Source organism: Besnoitia besnoiti, assembly GCF_002563875.1.
Source record: "Besnoitia besnoiti strain Bb-Ger1 chromosome Unknown contig00014, whole genome shotgun sequence".
Classification (NCBI taxonomy): Eukaryota; Apicomplexa; class Conoidasida; order Eucoccidiorida; family Sarcocystidae; genus Besnoitia; species Besnoitia besnoiti.
Genome location: NW_021703916.1, coordinates 1445397 through 1464344, shown reverse-complemented (window position 1 = coordinate 1464344; position 18948 = coordinate 1445397). Strand labels below are relative to the sequence as shown.

The 18948-nt window shown below is 55.8% G+C and overlaps 5 protein-coding genes across 5 annotated transcripts; 3 read left to right on the top strand and 2 right to left on the bottom strand.

Moving 5' to 3' along the window:
* Nucleotides 1-1369: 1369 nt before the first annotated feature.
* BESB_026740 (uncharacterized protein) lies at nt 1370-2422 on the top strand (the record flags this gene model as incomplete). The annotated part of the gene is made up of 3 exons (XM_029361354.1): nt 1370-1503; nt 1628-1706; nt 2150-2422. 3 exons carry the CDS (start codon nt 1370-1372, stop codon nt 2420-2422), a joined length of 486 nt encoding a protein of 161 aa, XP_029215709.1.
* A 2813-nt stretch (nt 2423-5235) lies between these two features.
* Nucleotides 5236-7740, bottom strand: BESB_026730 (peptidase family M13 protein; the record flags this gene model as incomplete). Its single annotated transcript, XM_029361353.1, has 1 exon — nt 5236-7740. The coding sequence occupies one exon, from the start codon at nt 7738-7740 to the stop codon at nt 5236-5238; it is 2505 nt and encodes an 834-aa protein (XP_029215708.1).
* Nucleotides 7741-7805: 65 nt separating this feature from the next.
* On the bottom strand, nt 7806-8408 carry BESB_026720 (uncharacterized protein; the record flags this gene model as incomplete). The annotated part of the gene is made up of 1 exon (XM_029361352.1): nt 7806-8408. The coding sequence occupies one exon, from the start codon at nt 8406-8408 to the stop codon at nt 7806-7808; it is 603 nt and encodes a 200-aa protein (XP_029215707.1).
* Nucleotides 8409-11988: 3580 nt separating this feature from the next.
* Nucleotides 11989-13650, top strand: BESB_026710 (uncharacterized protein; the record flags this gene model as incomplete). The annotated part of the gene is made up of 1 exon (XM_029361351.1): nt 11989-13650. One exon carries the CDS (start codon nt 11989-11991, stop codon nt 13648-13650), a length of 1662 nt encoding a protein of 553 aa, XP_029215706.1.
* A 325-nt stretch (nt 13651-13975) lies between these two features.
* On the top strand, nt 13976-14866 carry BESB_026700 (uncharacterized protein; the record flags this gene model as incomplete). Its single annotated transcript, XM_029361350.1, has 1 exon — nt 13976-14866. The coding sequence occupies one exon, from the start codon at nt 13976-13978 to the stop codon at nt 14864-14866; it is 891 nt and encodes a 296-aa protein (XP_029215705.1).
* Nucleotides 14867-18948: the final 4082 nt, after the last annotated feature.

Below are 18948 nucleotides of genomic sequence, written 5' to 3'. Positions count from 1 at the left end.
ACAGTTCGCTTGTGTCAAAAAGCATATCCGGACCGTTAAGCCAGCGCCAGCAGAAAGCACCAAACTCGGTTGTCTTTGATGTGAACCTGCAGTAAAGCTGCGCGATTCTTACTGGTCATACCTTCGCTGGCCTGTATTACCTATTCATTGGAGAGTGCAAACAGGGCAGTCAGTGCATTCTTGTGATACGGCCATGATGCAGTCTGAGTTCTTTTTTACTAGAAAAAAGAGAAAAATGGATATACACCATCAACGAAGTACTCACACTCTTGCGTGACCTTTGTCAGCCGTTTTTTTTAACGCCAGAGAGGATGGGCTGCCGGCTACGATACGCTGGTGCCGGATAGGTTGGATTCCGTTTTAGCTTTTGGCGTACGACGACTATGCGTGTGCTGCAAGGGCACATGAGAGCGAGGCAGCGCCACCATCGTGTAAGTGCCTCCGTAAATCACGATTTAACGAAGCCTGATGTCTGCTGCAGTCCCGGCCTGCAGTGTCGACGACGTTGTGCCACGCCCCCGAAGGGCGCTGACGTGTTTGCCTGGAACAACACCACCCCGCGCATCCGTTCTTTTCCGTAGCCTCGGACGCCTCTGTTTCTTCATTGAAATTGCAGGGTGTTTGAAGGGACGTGAGTTGGCGCGGCGTTCCTAGGCTTGCTTGCTCTGTGTTCAGAAGCTGACGCTGGCGGAATTTCGTGAGAAGCCCAGCCACCAAACAAGTGTAGCTCCGGAGCGAGAATGCACTCGAACACAGTCTGCTACATTCTGCACATATTATCCATTCAGCTCTAAGGCATGGTCGATCGGAGCACAAATTTGCTTAGTATTGGTTGTATTTCAACACGCGGCATGGGGGAAGCGGGATACATGCCCGCCGCGTGGACGTCCCCCCCAGGCGGCGCCGCGCCCAGCCTCGCATGTCTTGGTGCTTTTTGATCAGTCTCGCATGCTGGTGGCTCCCCCTTTACTTTCGCTGCGGAGACCTCTTTTTGAAGCGGAAGCAATAGTCCAATGACTTTTTCTAGTCTGCCAATTTTTTCGAAAAGTACAGTAGCCTCGTGTGCCTCACAGGGGCCCTAGCTTTGTCCTCCTTTTCTTAGTCATCTTCTGCAGCTCTCCGGTCTCATCCCCTCTGTCTCTCTGTGTCGCGCTCCCGCGTTTCGCTTCTCCCTGACTCTTGCCCAAGTTGTTATAGGTTGTTTCGCAATATTTACTCATTTCCCGTCTGGACAAATTCTGATATCCGCTGTGGGTGGCATTTCGCGGCACACTGGGAATCCGTTTCCGTGGCCGTCTCAAGTTGTCTCAACATACGGTTACGCATTTTCCAGGTTTAGTCATACCCTGAGAATCGAGTTTTCGGGAAAATGGAAAAGCATGGATCGATCTCGACCGCCCAACTCTCCTCCTGGGGGGCGATGTCCCGCGAAAAAATTTCGCAAGCTCTCAAGCACTACGTCGAACAAGTTCAGCAGGGTGACCCTATCTACGTCGCGCTCGCGTAAGCCTCCGACGCCTCTCTCACTCGAGCCGGGGGGAAAAGAAGGGGTCAACTATCCGCTCTACGGGTGAAAAACACAGTCACAGTACTCCTATTTGTGTCTACTTTCCGTTCCGATGCTCAGGCTCTTCGTCGCCTTCTTTCTGGTCGTCGGAATCTCCTACCTCCAGTACCACCGCGGGCCTGCGACGCCACAGAAAAAAGTAAGTGCGCCAAAATCAGACACAAAACATTCAGCTCATGCAACTTCGTCAAACGTCTCTTTCATCACACTGCAACTTTCATCCCAAGCGCGCGGTGGGCTCTGATACTTCATACTGCATTTAGTGAGTATATGTATAGATATATCTATGCGCAGGCCCGTTTGAAATGTGCCTCCTGCCCCCGCGAACGTGTTCAGCGGGAAGAGCGTTCCGGTGACCCCTTACGCCTTCATAATGGGAAAAATAATGCCGTGATGGCATTATGTAGTTGTATCGGACCTTGCCTCGTTTCCAGTCTGCGTGAGTGTCTCCTGTTTTTTGTCACCGTACCTTGTCATGGAGACAAGCGCCTATGCGCCGCACGCGTTTGCGTGGAAGGTTGGTTTAAACCTGCTGCATGCCTCTTACAATCTGCGTCTGTGTCACGTCTTGGTCCGTCTCAGGCAGCGAAGCAACGATCGCGCAGTAGCAAGAAGAAAGGCGGCGCAAACACGTCGGGCTCGAGCAGCCAGTTGACTCCTTCTGGTGACGAGGAGGTTCAGAACTTGGAGGCGCTGAGAAAGGGCAAGAAGAGCGGAAAAGCGAAGGGAGATGCAGGGGCGAATGAGGCCGTGCAAGCCCCGCAGGAAGAGCCGCGGCCTGCAGACGATGCGGCGGCGGACGGCGAGGGATGGCAGGTGGTCACGAAGAAGAAGAACAAGAAGAAGGCGAACTGAGTGCGAACTGTCAAGGGGTGAGGCATGCATGCTAGCAGGCCCCAGCCGGGTGTGGGTGAGACTGCTCACCGGAGAAAAGGAAGCGAGATGGATTCGAGCGTGTGAGAAGACGCGAAGCAGTCAGGCAAATGGCCATATACACACTGTACAACAGACCAAAGTCGGTGATGGACATTCAACAGTTAGCGATTGCAGCAAGAGAGGGGAGGGCACACGGTGGAAACCTCGCTGTCACTTCGGACGTGTTTTCCTTGATTCGATCTGTAGAAACCACAGAACGCGGGAATAGAGATCGAAAGCCTTCCACTCCACCATATTGCATTAAAAACATACATCCACCCATGCACATCTGTGCATGCTCGTATCTTTTTGTAGGTGGGTACCAGGTGCCCCGAGTGAGTGCATATGTGTCGCCACATACGTAATTAGAAGTCGTGGCGTAGACCTGAGCGGAGTGTGTTGATGTGCTCGTGGAAGCATCGTCCGATAACGCAGTAGAAAGCTGAAACCTCTCACGTCTCTAGTGATGCCGGAAGTTGATGACTAATGGAAGATTTTGAACGGCGATTTGTGTTTTATGGTGTGAGAGAGGGATCTCCAGCCGCCATACCTCGCCATGTTTTGTGTGAGAGGTGGTTTTCGAGATTGCAGTCACAGTGATACTTGTGTAAAGGATGCTTGTCGGGGGGCCTTACGGTTTCGGTCTGTTTTTACTTTCACACGTAGCGACCACGGTAAGGAAGGGAGGAGGGGCTTGAAGTGGGCAGGTGAAGCAGCAGTGGGGCGAAGGGGGAGCATGAAATGCGCGGGTCATTCCTCCACATTCTTTTGTTGCGGCAATGAGCCAGGTTTAGGAAGGATTATCGTTCGAAAACCCGCAAAATCCGCATGAAGAAGCAGGGTTTGCGCAGGTGAGGGGCTGCTCTGGTGTCCCTCAGGGGACGGGGGACTCGAGAACTGTAGGACGGCAGTAAGCTGTGCTGCGCGGGCGCATATGTATCTGTAAATGAGACATGCGTCACGCGTGCATGCGCCCTGCCACTATGTGGCTGCGCGGCTGTCATGTTTATGGGCGGGCCTGAGTTCAGCCAGAGGGAAACCGGACTGTTGGAGGGATGTTTCGTTCCGGAACGGAGAGATCGTTTCTCACAAAAGTGCCGTGGGCCTTCTGGTGGCTCGCTCCTTTCTGAGGCTCGCACTGTGGGACGCCGCCAAGCAAAAGACAGTTTTCAAGCGGTCGGCGTGTCGCAGATCATCGGAAACTGGAACGCGCCTGCGTGTTCATATCGAGACTTGTTTGCATGTCTCTGCATGTGCATGGAGACCTAGCCGTCGCAGACCGGTCTGTCGCTGCACTCGCATGTGCACGCTCGAGTGACACAGGTGTGGGTTTGAGTTGCCTTACATGCATCGTTATCCGCCTCCCTAGATAGTTTATCTCCTTGCACCTTTATGGGCTTCGATAAAGCAAGGGCGCGCTATGTAACGTCCTCAACACACGGACGCGGCTCCTCGTGGTGCGTCTCTGTTCGTGCTGGTCTCAACCTCGCAGTTTTTCAGTCAAGCACAATGTCCTCAGTACGTATGAAGGACACGCTTATCTCGACCACGTAGCGCACGCTGTCGCGTGGCCTTCACGCATTGCTCCAGAGTTCTCTCGTGTAGCTGGGCTTTGCTTGCTGCTTTGCACCAACGCGGGTCGCGCTTCCGGAATAGTTCGCAGTAGGCGACAATCGCATCTAGCTGTGTATCTCAAAAGAGCACACGTTCGCAGGGAAGGTGACCGCTCATCCCGAATTTGAACAACAGGCAGACCCTTTAGGACGGCAGAATAGAATACCTGGAACGCTACCGAAGAAGCGACGAGGCACGGCAACGCTTTGATCAGAGCAGGCGACTCTCACAGTCTACCGGAGTCCAAGCGTTTGGTGACGCTTTGGAGCAGATGTCTTTTAGACGTCACCGTATTCCTTATGTATCCCTGTCTCAAGGGATAGATGCGAAATATGGTAGATAATGGACATCGGCACTCCGATGTCGGTACGCGTCAGCGATGATCTGTACAGTTGAAGGATGAAAACAAAAGTTGTTTCGTCTTTGCGAACAAGTACACACCGAGGGTTAGACAAGGAGACCGCACACACTCGTCTTGACGCAGTTACCTGCGAACCGCACGCAATGGAAAGAATATGAGTGCGCACATGCATGCGCCGAAAACGCTGGCGTACATGTATTGCGCTGTCCCATGTAAACGCGCGTTTCATGCACAAGCAAAATGCAGACAGACACGCAGAGTTAATTCCTGTGCTATTGCTAGCATCTATATACACTCCCCGTTTGCGATATAGCACCGACGGTCCGGACGCACTCGCAAAAAATATCGAATTATGTACATTTACATATGCCTGGGGTTAATGAATGACACGGAGTTCCGGGCATCAGTATGGACTTGTATTCCCCTCACCCCCACTTCGGGGATCATGCGGAAACTTGTAGTCATGCAAAGAGTAACCTGATTGTCATGTGCCGAAGGCACTTTACAAATACGTGTGGCAAACTACACATATGAAGGGCTTCGCAACCACGTGTATGAGTCTTCCTTCCGCCCTTGTTGGTGTTCAGCCATGTGTCGCGAATGCGGAACTTCCTCACTCGTTCCCAGGAGCGCTGAAGAAGCACGCCTGTATGCAGGCGCGTCTGTGCGCGAGAACGGGAGCCCCGCATTCGTTTGCCCCAGAAAGTTTCTCTTCTTCCCCCTTGTGTTTTCCATCAGCCTGCTCTTGGTTCTGCCTACGGGACATCGCGCAATTTCTTCACCAGACTCTGCACTTCTTCTCTGGATTCAACGGACTCCCCGCTGGGCACTGTTCTGCCTCCGCAAAAAGGGCGAAGTTGGCGAGCGGCCCCTGGATGCGGAAGCGCGCTGGGCTGTGTGGATCTGTCTCGACCTGACGGCGAATGAAGCTGTCGAGGGCGACCTCGCACCAAAAGTGCCCCCAAGAAAACATGAAGAGCTGTGCCGCGGTCATCGGGACTCCGTAGCTCTCAAGAGGGCGGGAGTTAAGCTGCTCTGCAGACAGCTCAAGCTTCAGCGCTTTCCACGCCAACTGAACGCCGCCGTTGTCGGCGATGTTCTCGCCCAGCGTCAAGTCCCCTCGAACGCGGACGGTCTTTGTTCTCTTTGCGGTCTGCGTCGCTTCTCCTTCGCCCTCCAGGCTCGCGCCCAGCCTGGTCACCTCTTCTGCTGTGCCTTCGGCGCTCGCATCTGAGTCCACCGCGACGACGACGTGGTAGGCGCTGTACTGGTCGCGCATGCAGGCCGCTTCGTCCTTGAACGCGCGCTCGCTGTCTGCCGTCCACCAATTCCTCAGCCGGCCCTGGACGTCGTATTCTTTTCCTACGTCGTCGAACCCGTGCGTCACTTCGTGTGCAATGACGCCCGCGATGGCGCCGTAGCTCAAGGCCTTGACGACTGTCTCCTCGCCGCGGCCCGCCCCCGGACTGGCCACAAAGAGCGACGGCTCCTGGAGGACCGCAGCCATGAACGCGATTTCGTTCTGCGAGGGCGAAAAGTACGCATTCACGCTGTGGGGCTTCATCGCCCATTCCTTGCGGTCGACGGGCTGACCAAACTCGGAGAGCTGCGAGCGAATCGCCTCCAGACCCAGATGCCACTGGATGTCAAAGTGGACGTTTGCATGCGCGAGGGCTTGGTGCTTGTCCCCGTAGTACCGCGTGAAATACGTCTCGTAGTCCTCGAGGAGCCAGTCAGGAAAGCCAATCTTTTCCTCCATGCCCGCCAGCTTCGAGAGCGCCTCTTGGCGCGTCGCGCTGTCCATCCACGCGTACTCCTCCAACAAACTCCTGAACGCTTTGCGGATGCCGGCAGCCATGTGCTGTACCGTTTGCTTCTTCTCTTTATCGAAGCGCCCCAGCACATAGTTCCGCGACAAAATCCATTGCGGCACGGAGGATACGCACGTGCGCCAGCGCGGAAGCGGATCTGCCTTCGTCACCTGCTTCGAGTATCGCTGCAGCTCGTCGCGGAAGTCTTTCGCCAGCAGACTTGCATCGCTGCGCACAACTTTGTAGAGCAGGTAATCGTGCAGCACGTCCCAGTCCACAGACTGAAACATGGCTTCGAGCTTCGAAAAGTAGTCTTTCTCGTGGATAAGCAGAACGACACGATCGTCCACGTGAACACCGGACGCAGTGAAGGTGATCTTCCCCTCCAGCGAGGACGAAGACACCGGGCCCTCGTCGTTCTCGGACTCGAGCCGAGGAATCATATCGAGATACATGTGGAGCAGCGCCTCAACGTCCAGAACCTTCGTGGTCGCTTTCAGTTCGCCGTAAGTAATCTCGTGCGTGTATTCTTTGACCTTACGCAATTCTTCTGGGGAGAGCACGAGAGGGCGAAGGGACCCCTTCTCAAACTCGAAAATTCTGCGTGCTCGCTCTGTGTGGCTGCGCTTCATGTTAGGGTTCCTCTGTTGTGCGCTATCCATCAAATCCGGGTGCGTTCTGGCCACATGCGTCTCGAATATCTTGAGAAGGTTTGAGATGTGCTCCCTGTAGTACATCTGGTAGTCCAAATGATCGTCCTCGTAGAAATGGTAAGACAACCCAAGTTTGAGACTCCCCAGGTTCAGCGTTTGCCCTTGGTCTGGGTGCAGCTCGTTCGGTCCAACGTATGCCGACCAGAAAAGGACGTCCTTCAGTCTGTGAAAGATCGCCTGCAGCCGCTGGACGATCACTGCCACTCGGCGCCGGTAGGATGTGGGAGCAGAGGAAGGTGAGGACTGAACAGCGCTTCCTTCCTTTTCGGCAAGCTCCTTGGCCTCCTGCGAAAAGTCTCCGTTGAGCAGGAACTCCAGCGACATTGTTCTCGAGTCAGACTCCCCGAACATGAGATCTGTGAGTGGCGTCGCCCCCCGTGTGTCGATGGCCTCTTCATCCATGCATGCTTCATAGATGCATGTGGCGAGCACATCCCATTCATCTAAAGTTCTTTCTTTCTTTTCCTCTGTCGAAGCGGAACTGCGGGAATCCTCACTCGAAACAGACTGACTTTCCGGTGCCTTCCGTTCTGCCTGACTGGTTTGCTGCCGGCGGAGCTCTCCTCGCATGTCCGCGCAGCTCTTAGCCTCTAGCGTACTCTTCAAGTATTCCCGTGTGTCGCGGGCTAAGGTGTCGAAAGCCAACGTCCACGAACTCTCATCCGCTGGCACAGGCGTGCGGGCCCTCCAGCCACCGCAGAAATACTCGTCTGCGTTGTAGCACGGATCTGCGAGTGGATTCATATCCCGTTTTATCATATCAGCGATTCGTGCGCACTGCGCGCTGTCCGCACACAACAGGTCAGGGCGGGAAGCAGCCCGTTCTACCCCCCGCGGACGTCCAACTCCAGAACAGAAGGACGCTCAGGACGCTGGGGAGAGTCTGCCTCAAGGCCGGCCTCAGGCGACACCTGAGTCTGTGAATCTGACTGTGAAGACGACTTCGCCTGCTCTTCAAGGCGAGTCCTCTCCTGCACGGACGACGGAGTGCGGGACACCTGCTGGACCCCTGCAGGATCCCGACGTGGAGACTGCCTTATGATGTTGACTGTGCCAGCGACTTCCTCTCCACCCGGTGCTCTCGCGTCGACCATCGCAGCGAGGAAAAGCATATCCATCTTGCCCGGGCGGGGGTCCACTCCTTCACGACTCTCTTCGCGCGTGTCCTCCCTGGAGGCCTCGCGACGCTGAAATGGGGCCTCTTCAAGAAGACTCGCAGTGTCGGGGGACGCGATCACCTCGGTTTCGCCAATCGACGCGACGGGCTCCAGCCGTCTGCGGTCGAGACTTCTTACGGATTCAAACTCATCATGGTGATGGTGAGGCCCTTTGCACGCAAGGACTGACCCCGAGAGAGACAAAGTCAAGAGAAGCAAGGCGAGCTCCGCGACGGCGGGGGATGCAGCTGGTCGCCGAGACGGTCCCATTTTCTTTCTGCGGGTTGAAACGACCGGTTGCGCAGATCAACGAACAACACACTGCGCACACGCCGTTGCCGGTCTCCGTGTAACAACTGCCCTTACTTGGTTCTTCGCGTGACCAGAGTCGCACCCACTGTCTCCCTCTTCAGGGGTGTGTTGCTCCAGCCCGCACACGGTTGGAAGGGGCGCCGACAGCCGCGCGGCCCGCCGATACACAGAATGAGGTCGGGGTGCCAGAGACTCTGCAAGTCTGGCTTTGACTGCAGACAAACGGTATGCGGCCTGGCGGAAAACAGGATGTGGCAGGGCGCGTCGTGTGTCTCCTTAGACTGGTTGCTCACACTTGCCTTCCAGACTCTAGTCAGCGTTGGAGGAAGCACACAGACTCCTACGAAGTCTCACAAGACAGAAACTTTCACACATGTACGCATGCCGAAGTCATGCTGGAGGCTGATCACCGGAATGAACAGGAAAGCTTCAGCGGACAAGGGGAAAGAGGAGGGAGGACCGCGTTTATAACCGCCACCCTGAATTCGATGCTAGGTTCGAAAAAGAACAGCGATGCGAATAGCTACTGTCCACTGGCACTCTCAGTATTCCGCAGGTCCAAAGGTGGCGAATGCAGCCGAGCAGAACGGGTCATCAAGGGCTCTGGCAAATGGTTGCAGGCGATCTACTGTAGGGAGGAAATGTGGCGACAATGGCGAGCAACAAAAAACACAAAAGACGGGAAACTCATTCACACTTTATTGAAACTAGACATACATCACACAGTAAGACGAAAACCTGAAAACAAATCGAGCTAAGATCACAACACTCGCTCTTCTATACGTCAGAGCATAACAAAAAGCAAGTTTCACTGAGTCCACCGCAAATAAACAACTTTTGCAGTTCCTGACAAGCGAGGAGGACTGACAGACGGCGCAAGTTTGCTACCCACTTTCAGCATCGTTCTCTTTTAGGACGCATCGGATTGGTTTCGTTCATGTTTGCTCCAGCCTCGGTTCCGAAAACAAGCTCGCGTGCAAAAATACTCGATGGGCTACCAAAAGAGGCACTTATCAGGTGCAAGCCTGCAATGGAGAAGTGGAGAGGCGAGTGCTACTGACATCAAAGCCGGTCACACACAGGAGGCTGCTCCTTACAGATGCTGAGTTTGCAAGCCTTCCACGGTCCGTCGCATACTGTCTGCCTGGTCTTTTCACAACGGCTTCGTAATGTACATAAGTAGAAGTTCCTCTGGAGCGAGGCTGAAAGCCGAATGTTCGTACGAAAGTCGCAGATACAGCTCATTGACGCGTACCTTCAAGGAATTCATATAACTACTTACAGAAGACAGGAGCCAAGAGCTACTTACGGACGTCACTGCAGTACTAGCGAAAGGTGATATCACATACGTGAGGGTGCACTAAGTCAAAGGCAGCCGGAAAGAAACGAACACATTTGCTGCGGGTCCTCACGGGTTTCCGCGTAATTACTCACTCGAGTGACTTTTCCTGGGGCACCTGAAGAATAAACGCCACTGGCTGCCATCAACTTCACCCTCACCGATGCTTACGTCAGTGTGCTACGCAAATGAGCATATAATTATATGCACATATACGGCATATACAGATGCACGTATCCGTCCGGCATCTCAATTGCCGCCGATTTCGGCTGTGGGCTTTGTTGCGATGCTGGTCCTTCGCTATTTCCCCACTTTTCTGTCAACACACTTCCTTCATGCTCAGAGAGCTCATCTGCTGTTTGCCCAACCGCCTCCCCCACCACTCATGAGGTTGTACATGATCCCTGTTGCGCAACTTTCTGCGAGGCATTCACAGAACGGTCGTCTCGATCGTGGGGCCTGCACCTGATGTTACACCGCTCTCTGGCGACCTTTCCGTAGCGGCATCTCTCCGTTCGCCGCGGCGAGCCAACTGGGAAACAACGACTCAGTGTCTTGTGGATGACCGGCCGCTGTTAGTTTGCAGACCCGAACAAAAACATCTCAGGGTGTCTTCCGCGTTGGCACCATCCTAGCACCCCAGGAAAGAAAACGTGAGCTGCCCGGTCCTCGTGGGTTACCTCTGAATCGTTTAGGTGCTTGTGCTTTGTTTCCAGAGCTGAGGATAGGTCTTTTTGAAAAAGCCCTCTGCTTTCGCTTCTTCTGCAGTGCGGCTCTGCACAGCATGAAGACTGTGGAAGCCGTGCTCGGTGGCACGAAGCTCTAAGCTCGGGAAAGACTCCGTCATTTCTTTGTTTTACAGAGGTCGAGGTAGAAGAGAACGTAGTTCCCCTCGGTAGCAGCGTGGAGCTGGGCTCTCTGTTCGACTGTCCGACGCCATGCCGTTCCCCCTCCTCCTCCTCCTCGTGGAGGCCATCCCTAGTTCCCATTTGTGCATGCATTCAACATGGGATCTACAAGTGTGTCTACACGTGCGAAGACCGCCTTGATTTCGCGTCTTCGACCCACACATGCGCGTGACGCCGAGGCCGCATGTCTGCGGGTGCGCGCGTACCGGCACGCCTGCAGATGCCAGGGCAAGGGCAAGAGAATCGACCCGCGCCCACTGGAGTAGCAGCGCAGCACGGCGTGTGAAGCGTTGTCCCTGGTGCAATTTGTCTCCCGCCAGCAAATAACGCATACACTGAAACTCCGATACCCATTAAAGGGAACAGACACTACCCATGCTCTCCCTCTGCGCCCCTTTCCGCACCCCCTCCTCCGTCCGCTTAGTCCGTCTGTCTCCTTATTTCCGCATCCTAGTGACCCCACTCCTCCGTGCCCAAACACACACTCCGGCGCTCGCGAAAGCTCGGAAGGAAAGATAGCGGGCAAGGCTCCCCAAATCTCGATTCTTTCTCTGTAGGAAATGTGACATACCCGTTAGTCCTTGCCGTACAATCTTTCTCTGCCTTCTTCGTCGCTCCGCGTTGCACCCAAAGGGCAAAAGTCGACAGCAAGGCGGGCAGGCATCGAGCCACAGAGCGCGCCCGTCCCTGTCTCGTCGCACCGTGAGTGACGATATTCCGGGGGGCCAAAAAAACAGGCGCCTGGCTTTTTGCCATCTAGAACCCCCATTTTTGGAACAAAAAAGAAAACACCTTGTAATCTTCGCCTTTCGGCCCTCTCCGCGCCTGTCTCTTTCGGTCCCTCCTGTCTCCTCTGTTCGCGACCCGCTTCTGTCCCCCTATCTCTCTGTCCCTCTTCGTCCCCTTGCGCACCTCTCATGCCCCTCCCCGGATCTCGCGCCACCGGAAGGAAGCGTCAAGATACGCTTCAACGTGATTTCTGTGGAGGTTGAGGCGCCCAACCTCGATCTCCCTGAGCTTCTCAAAAGCCCCTCCTCGTGGAGGTGACTGAGAATTCGCGCGCAGTTTCGCTGGAACGGATCGTTGGCGCCTTCCCGTGGGTCTGTGCCCTTTTGGATTGCCCGGCTTCGGGTTTGTTGGACTTCTGCGAAGTTGACGCGACTGAAGATGGTCAGAGAGAGCCACTGCGAGGCAGACCTTCGCGGGTGAAGGCCGAAAAAAAACGATTCATTTGCACCAGCCTCGTGCGTCGTCTCCTCGTCTCCTCTGTCCTCCCCGTTTCGTCTCCTCAATGCCACTTCCTACCCTTCCCTCGTCTCCTCCTCTCTCTCCTCTCTCTCCCCTCTCGCCGTGCCCGTCTCCCGTGTCGACCTCTGCCACTTCGCTCTGCGCCTGTGCGCCGTCCCGAGCGGTTCCGCTCTCTTCACCTTCTAGGGCGCGTGCAGAGGCCACCGCCGAGCGGAGTGCACTGACTAGCGGAGAGAAGAACCCATCCACCATGGACGATACGCGAAGCTCCGAAACCTCCCTCGAGTCTTCGCCCGTCTTCCTCTCCCCCAAGGATGACAGCGACGTTGCAGAGGCCTCTCCAGACAGCGCCGCACTCCGTCTGGCGACGAGGAGGACTGAAGACCTCGTCACGGGCAAGTGTGCGCGTACGCCGCGAGAGGCGCTTCGACGCGCAGCGACGGAAACCGGCGAACAGGGAGCAGGACAAACACGCCGAAGGAGCGACAGCTCTGTGCGCGCTGACGGCCAAAAGGACGTGTGCGGGTCAATGGAAGGCGCGAGGCTAGGATGGGCTGAAGGACTACCTCGCAGCAGCTTGAAGGAATTCGGGAAGATCTCGAGGAGAAAAGAAAAACTTCCAACAGAGAAAGGCAGGCGTCTCACGCCAGCGCCGACCACAGCGAGCGAGAAAAACGGACCGAGCGGCTCTGTCCCTCAGGCAGCTACACAACCAGAGGAGAAAGAGGCACCAGAGAGGCAAGGGCAGGACGGTCACATCGACGCACCCATGCGCGCAGAGCGGCGAGAGAGCGAGAGCTTCACGGCATCGTCAGTTGTGTCCCCAGAATCTTTGACCGAAGACGACTTCGAAATCCCACGGCGAGAGGCCTCAGCGCTGGTGACACGAGAAGCCACGACGACAGCTAGCGAAGAAGACGAGGAAGACGGCGAGGCTGGAGCTGCTAGGGAAGACCAGAGGGAGGACAAAAAGACTCCTTTCTCGGTGTTTTTCTCGCCGCAAAAGCGTGTGGTGGACATCTTCCCTGCACCGTTCGCACAGCGACAGCACCCTGCGAAGCGGGAGACGCGTTTCGGCACGCCTGCGGCCGCTTCCTCCGCAGGCCTACGAGCGGCTCTCCGAGGGGACACGTGGAAGGGACTATTCTTGGCGGCCGCGCGCTGGATGGCTGTTACTCTCTTTTCTCTGCTTCTTCTTCTTGCCAAGCTCGCTTGCTCTCTGTGGGCAGCTCTCGCTCGCTCGCTGCTCCCTCTCGGGTTCGTTGAGCGCGTCGAAGGACGCGCGGCGCACACTGTGGACGCCGTGAAGGGCTTCCTTCTCGCGTGTCGACAGAAGAAGCGCATGGCATTGGCTGGCACTGACTGCCGCTCTGCGCAATCTCATGTCTCGTGCTTCCCCCCGTTGTTCTCGCTTGCTTCTGTTCCAACCGCGTCGCTGTCCTCGCCAGCAGAAGCCCTGCAGGCTCTCCACACGACGGCAGAAGCTTCCGCTGGAAAAGGCCCAGCAGCATCTGCAGAGGAGGAAAAACCACGTGGCACGAAAGAAGACAAAGAAGTGGACTTCTTCGGCCTGACGCCTGACGACATCCTGGCTTTGGGTGAGAGCAGCGCCCTCTCCCCCCCCGCCCCCCCCACAGGCGGGCGTCCACCGAGCGGTGGCGCAGATGCCTCTCCCCTGGCGGGGGCTGGCGCGGCGAGTTTGTAGCCTGTTCCTTCTGCGCGCCTCGAAGACCACTTCTTCGTGGCTCGATGTGGGAGAAGGCATGGGACAGTAGCCCTGTTAAGCAGGAGCCCCGCCACGTTCGCTCAGCGGTCGTTCCAGGCCTCGTGCCTCCCGAACGCCGCGTCTGGGCTCTTCTTCACTCCCGGGGGTAGCCTTTCTACCTCAGATCGTGCCCTACGTGTAAAAGCCCAGATATCCACGTGCGGGAGCGTAGATGCGTGTGTAGGGTTTGTCCTTGTTGAGGTGTGTGCGCATGTGTGGATATTTATCTGCGTCGGCGTGTCATTCGGTTATGCATCGAGGGCGCATGCCTGGAGCTTCCTATCTCTCTGGTCTCCTTCTGCCTGCAGCCACCGAAGCTTGGGACATCATTTCGGCCGAGATTTTCTTCTTGGTTTCAGAATACGTTCCTGCGCTGCCTCCCCAAGATGCACTTCCTCCCGGTCCGTTTGCACCTTGTGCTCACCTGAAGGCGCTGACGAAGCTCGTTTTTAAAGACAGTGAAGCCTGGACGTGTGCCTTCTTTGGAGCAGCTGAAGAGAGCCGAATGACAACGCCTCTTGCGTGTGCATCTTACCTGCCTTCGGCCTCGCTGGGATCGCCGCCGAGAGAAGACCTTGAGCCCCGCCACTGCTGCCCTTCGGAGTTGCCGCAGACCAGCGAAGAACAAGAGCCGCCGCAGCCAGCACCCGGCGGATTCAGCGTCCTTTCCTCGTTCTTAACCTGTTTCTCACTCGTGAAGCAGGTGGTCGCCGCAAAGCTCAGAGAGGCGCGAACTCGCGCGTGCGCCCGAGCCGCTGCGCTCTTCGCGGAGTTCGTCGACAATCCCACTGCGGCAGACCACGGCGAGACGCTTCTCCACGGCATGCCGCGACTTGCCCGCACAGTACAACAAGTTTTGGAGGCGACTCCGGTCTCACCCGCCATCGGGAGACTCTTGGAAGAGCTGCACCTTTCGTGGGGAAGCTGGCTGTCGGGGAGAAACGAAACAGCTACTCAAGACGAGGCCTCCGCGCCGGCAGAACGCAGAGCAGAGGGAGCCAGGCAGGGAGAGTGCAGACAACACACAGGAGACACCCGTGAGGTTGAGGAGGCCTGCTCTGAGCAGGGATCGACGATGCGAGAGAGGCTCCCAGAGACCTACGAGCGAGCGCAGGTGATGCCCTTTTCGCAGGAATTTTTGGCGCTGGAAGCATGACACGGGCAAAAGGGTGGGGAGATGCGGGCTATGTCTAGCACTGCGAGGCTGCTAAACACGACCTAGCCAGTGCCTCAGGTCGAAAAACCCGTGTATGAGGGTGCGCAGTCTACATACAGCCTCCATATGCGAACGTGTACCGTGAGAGTGCAGTGACGCACCGCGACTAGCCTCGTTTGCACATGATATATCCGCCGCCAGCGCACGCGACGGGAGCAGCGACGGTTTAAGCAAGAAGCACAGGCCGTAAGCTGACGGGGAAGTGGCCAAGAGGGAAGAAGTCGCAAGCTGCTGCGTGTCGTTGCTGGACCAGGTGCGCTACACGGCGACCCTCGCAAGCGCGAGACAGAATGCGGCGGAAAGCTGCAGGAGACTGAGAACCGGTTCGGCAGCGACCAGGGTGGGTGCACCGACCCTCGTGGCTGCTGCCGCGCTTTTGGAGGACTGACAACCGCTGTTTTGAGCGCTTCCAGCTAACTCCTCTAGATCCACTAGACACTGGGGAGAGCCGCGGGCTGCGTACCTGTGCTCCACGCGCTGGATGCGTTGGCGTCAGTGATGCGTCGGCATGCTGTGCGGGGTGACCGTTGAAACAGGCAACAGCTCGTCGATGCTGACGCAGGCGAACAGCTGACTTGCGGAAACGGAGACCGCAGAGGCCCGTAGGGAAGCCCCAGACAATAATACGCAGATGGGCCCTGTGCGTTTTTTCCGGTTGCATATGCAGCTTCATATAGCCGCCATACTGAAGAAGATTACCTCGCTTTCTACAGAAGTTCGGAGGACTGTGGAGCAGCTCCTCGGTTTTGTGTCTCGAATGGTACGGCCAACGCTCTGCTGCACACACGTTTATCTGTTTTGCTATCTAGTCACACCTACGCTACACAGGCACCTTTATTCACATGCATAATGGTCAATTTGCGTGGCCCCGTCCCCGCGGCGAGATTCGTATTTGAGGCTGCATCTGTAAACATCTCCGGGTCTCGTGCCTCTGTAGGATGGAGCCCACTGTAGCAGTGCTCAGATGCTTCTGTCCTGCTGTTTTGTCTCGACTCCACGCTCGAAGCTCGTACCCGCGCACACTGTTTTCTTGAATTGGGTGGCGCGTTGTCTCTCCTGTCCACAGATAGTCCTTACAGTTCCTGAGCCGATACGCGTCGCGGTTGCCAACGTCGCGCCGGAGGCGTCGCATGCACCTTTCTACCGATTTATTTCCTTTCCCACTACCAAAGAACCTCCCTGTTTGTGACTGCCTAGGATAAGACGAAGGAAGTGTGAAGGAGACTGAGCTGTTAGCAGACAGGGTGTAGCTGAGGACAAAGGGGGCAGGGGAAACGACGCAGAGAAACGCTGGGCGCGAAAGGCGTGGAACGGACACGTGCGTCGTGAGGTCTCGACAAGCGTCTAGTGTTCGCCGCGTTGCGTTCCAGCCCCATTGCAGCTTACGCTTGGAGCTTCACGAAGATGCCGACCACATCATTTTAGAGCGGCGCCCAGAGGCGCAACACAGGCCTTGTTGCGACAGCCATGAGCCCGCTGTGGGGGTTGACTCTTTGCAGCAAGCGCCAGTGTGCGGGTCTCTTATGAGTTCCTGCCATCGGAGCTCACTCTCCAGGCGTAGGAACAGTAGCGGACCAGGAAATGCGGAAAGAAGACCGAGGGCAGTTCGCGGTTCGCGCGGAGTTAGTGCCGTCTCAAGCCGGTCGGGGTAAGAGGCAGCGGCGCAGAGATATGCACGCAGCTGCAAAAGTCCAATCACGCGAATACGTAAGCATGCATGTGAGCTAACATACATTTGAGGAAGAGCGACCGCCCGGGCAGCATATGCACAGAGTTCGAGCTGCACAGTGCAGGCTGACAGGCGGTCCGCAGGCGTAACGAGAGCATTCAAATGCAGCGGGACTGCGTGGGAGTGTCCTTACAGGGAGGTTCGCCTCCGATTTCGGTGTTTCAATGCAGATCCGGCACTTCCTTTACTGAGGCGAGATTGAGGAAGACGTTATCTCCTCCCCCACGCTATCGGTGTTTGTGTTACAAATTTTCGTTTTCGTATACATTCAACTGTCTCGAGGGGTGACGGGGGCAAAACTTCCTGGGAAGAAGCTGTTTCAACCTTGTATCTGTCAGGGTGAACTGCGGAGGTGTCTGGGCTGTCCTGCGCATCGATCTTAACTTGTGTAGTGTTGTCCTTCTGGGAGCCTCTTGTTCCAGTGTTTTCCGTTTCCGGCAGTGCGAATAATGTGTTTGCACACCAATGTGTTTTCGCTCGCCATCGTACCGAGAAGCCTGGGGTTCCTACAAGCCTTCCAGCGTTCTCATCCACTCGTGATAACGCATGTCTCTTCATCTGTCCCCATGGTTATCGCAAAATATAGGATGAGTGTCCTCTCATCGGGCCGTGAGCTTTGGAGAGTTTGCTGCTTGTATGGCTAGCCGTCGCCCGCGTCCCTGCCGCGGACTCGGAAATGGTGTACTGAACGCCTACGTCTACGCGGTTTCGCAGTCTCGGTCGCTTGCTCGCTACTTCATTACCTTACCTTGTGTACCAAATATGCGGAGACGCATTGGCGCATCGTGCGTGTGTGCACTGTGTCTCGTATTTGACTCTTTTACAGTTCGTTGTTGTTGAATACAGAACTCAGTCTGCAGAGGAAGCGTGAGAGCGGGTTTTGCCGGCGTTCCGCCAGTATTCAGAAGGAGTGTATCCCCTGAACGTATTATTAGACAGAAGACTAGCGCAGTCTGCGTTGTATTACTCCCCGCGCCCACCACTCTCCGTGTGGAGAACAGCGACCTCGTCCGCCTGTCACGCGGACGGATGCCATTGCACTAAGATACCCATGTGAGCGCGATTTCTTTCGTAGCAAATGACCGGAAGCCAAACAACAGCAGTGCATGCATATGCAGAGAGATATCGCGCACAGGTATTTTCCCCCGAGCTATCAGTGGAGATTGACAACCGACACACGAAAGGTTCACACATATTATACTTGAATCTGGCCCCAGTTTTGGATAGAATTACTTCACATCGGAGAATATGATAGCTGCCTTCTTGATGTTAGTCTGTACAGAATACACGGATCGGATAGTGGTCTTGGTTGGACAGTGTATCCTCCACGAGGTCCTGGCTTGGCGGTGTTAGACCCAGAGGCAACTGAACCGTGGTCAGAGAAAGTGAAACTTAGATGCTGTATGGACGCTCTGAGCACAGGTGCTGACAGAAGAAATGCACGCGCCAGATATTGGGAATCCGGGCCATCGCCCTTGGATGTTCATGAAGCGCCTAGGACCTCATGCGCGCTATCCGCGAGCGCTCACGCACATACGCCTCGCAACCCATCTCCGCGTACGCGCACATAGACAGGAATGAAGATGCAGTAGGACACATGCTAGCATACAGATACTTATCTTTCATATATACAAAAAAAAAGAGCTAAATCCGCTTGCTGTGCAACATGTGATAAAGTTCTGTGACCGCACGCGTTTTCACCGGTAGCTGCTTGGACGTTATGAACGTGGCAGGCTGAACGACTGCGTACAGTGGACCAAGAGACAGACGGTCTATCAGTGTCAATCCTTCCCTCCTATATGTAGCTAGTCAGGGGGCAGTTTGCCTCTAAACTGCTGAATCGCGGAGAAGCCGTGTTCCAGACGCGGAAAGACGTCCTTGTGCGTCGTATTTGCACGCTGACGAATGCGCCCGTCGCCAGCTGTACGCGGCTCTGAGAGTGCGCCGTGGGTTCCTCCTCCAAAAATGTAGAGGAGCCCTCATCGTTGCTCACCGCACTTTCTAGACACGAAACTGCACGCTGGTGTGGGTGCGTACAGCTTTCCAGGAGACTTGGGGAACACCTGATGCTGGACGTGCGTACAGATGCAGTTCTGTTGCATGCATTCTGCGCTGCTCGGCACACCGCAAGTGAGAGACATGCCACGCGCATGCCTTCTTTTCTCCGTCTCTCGCGGGCAGCCAACATCGAGATGCTTTTGCTTTCTCCCTCTTTTCTGTTTGTTTACATTTCCAGGCCCACGATCTCTCTCTCCTCTCTGCTGTTCAATGTCGGCTCTCTCTCTAGGAGAAA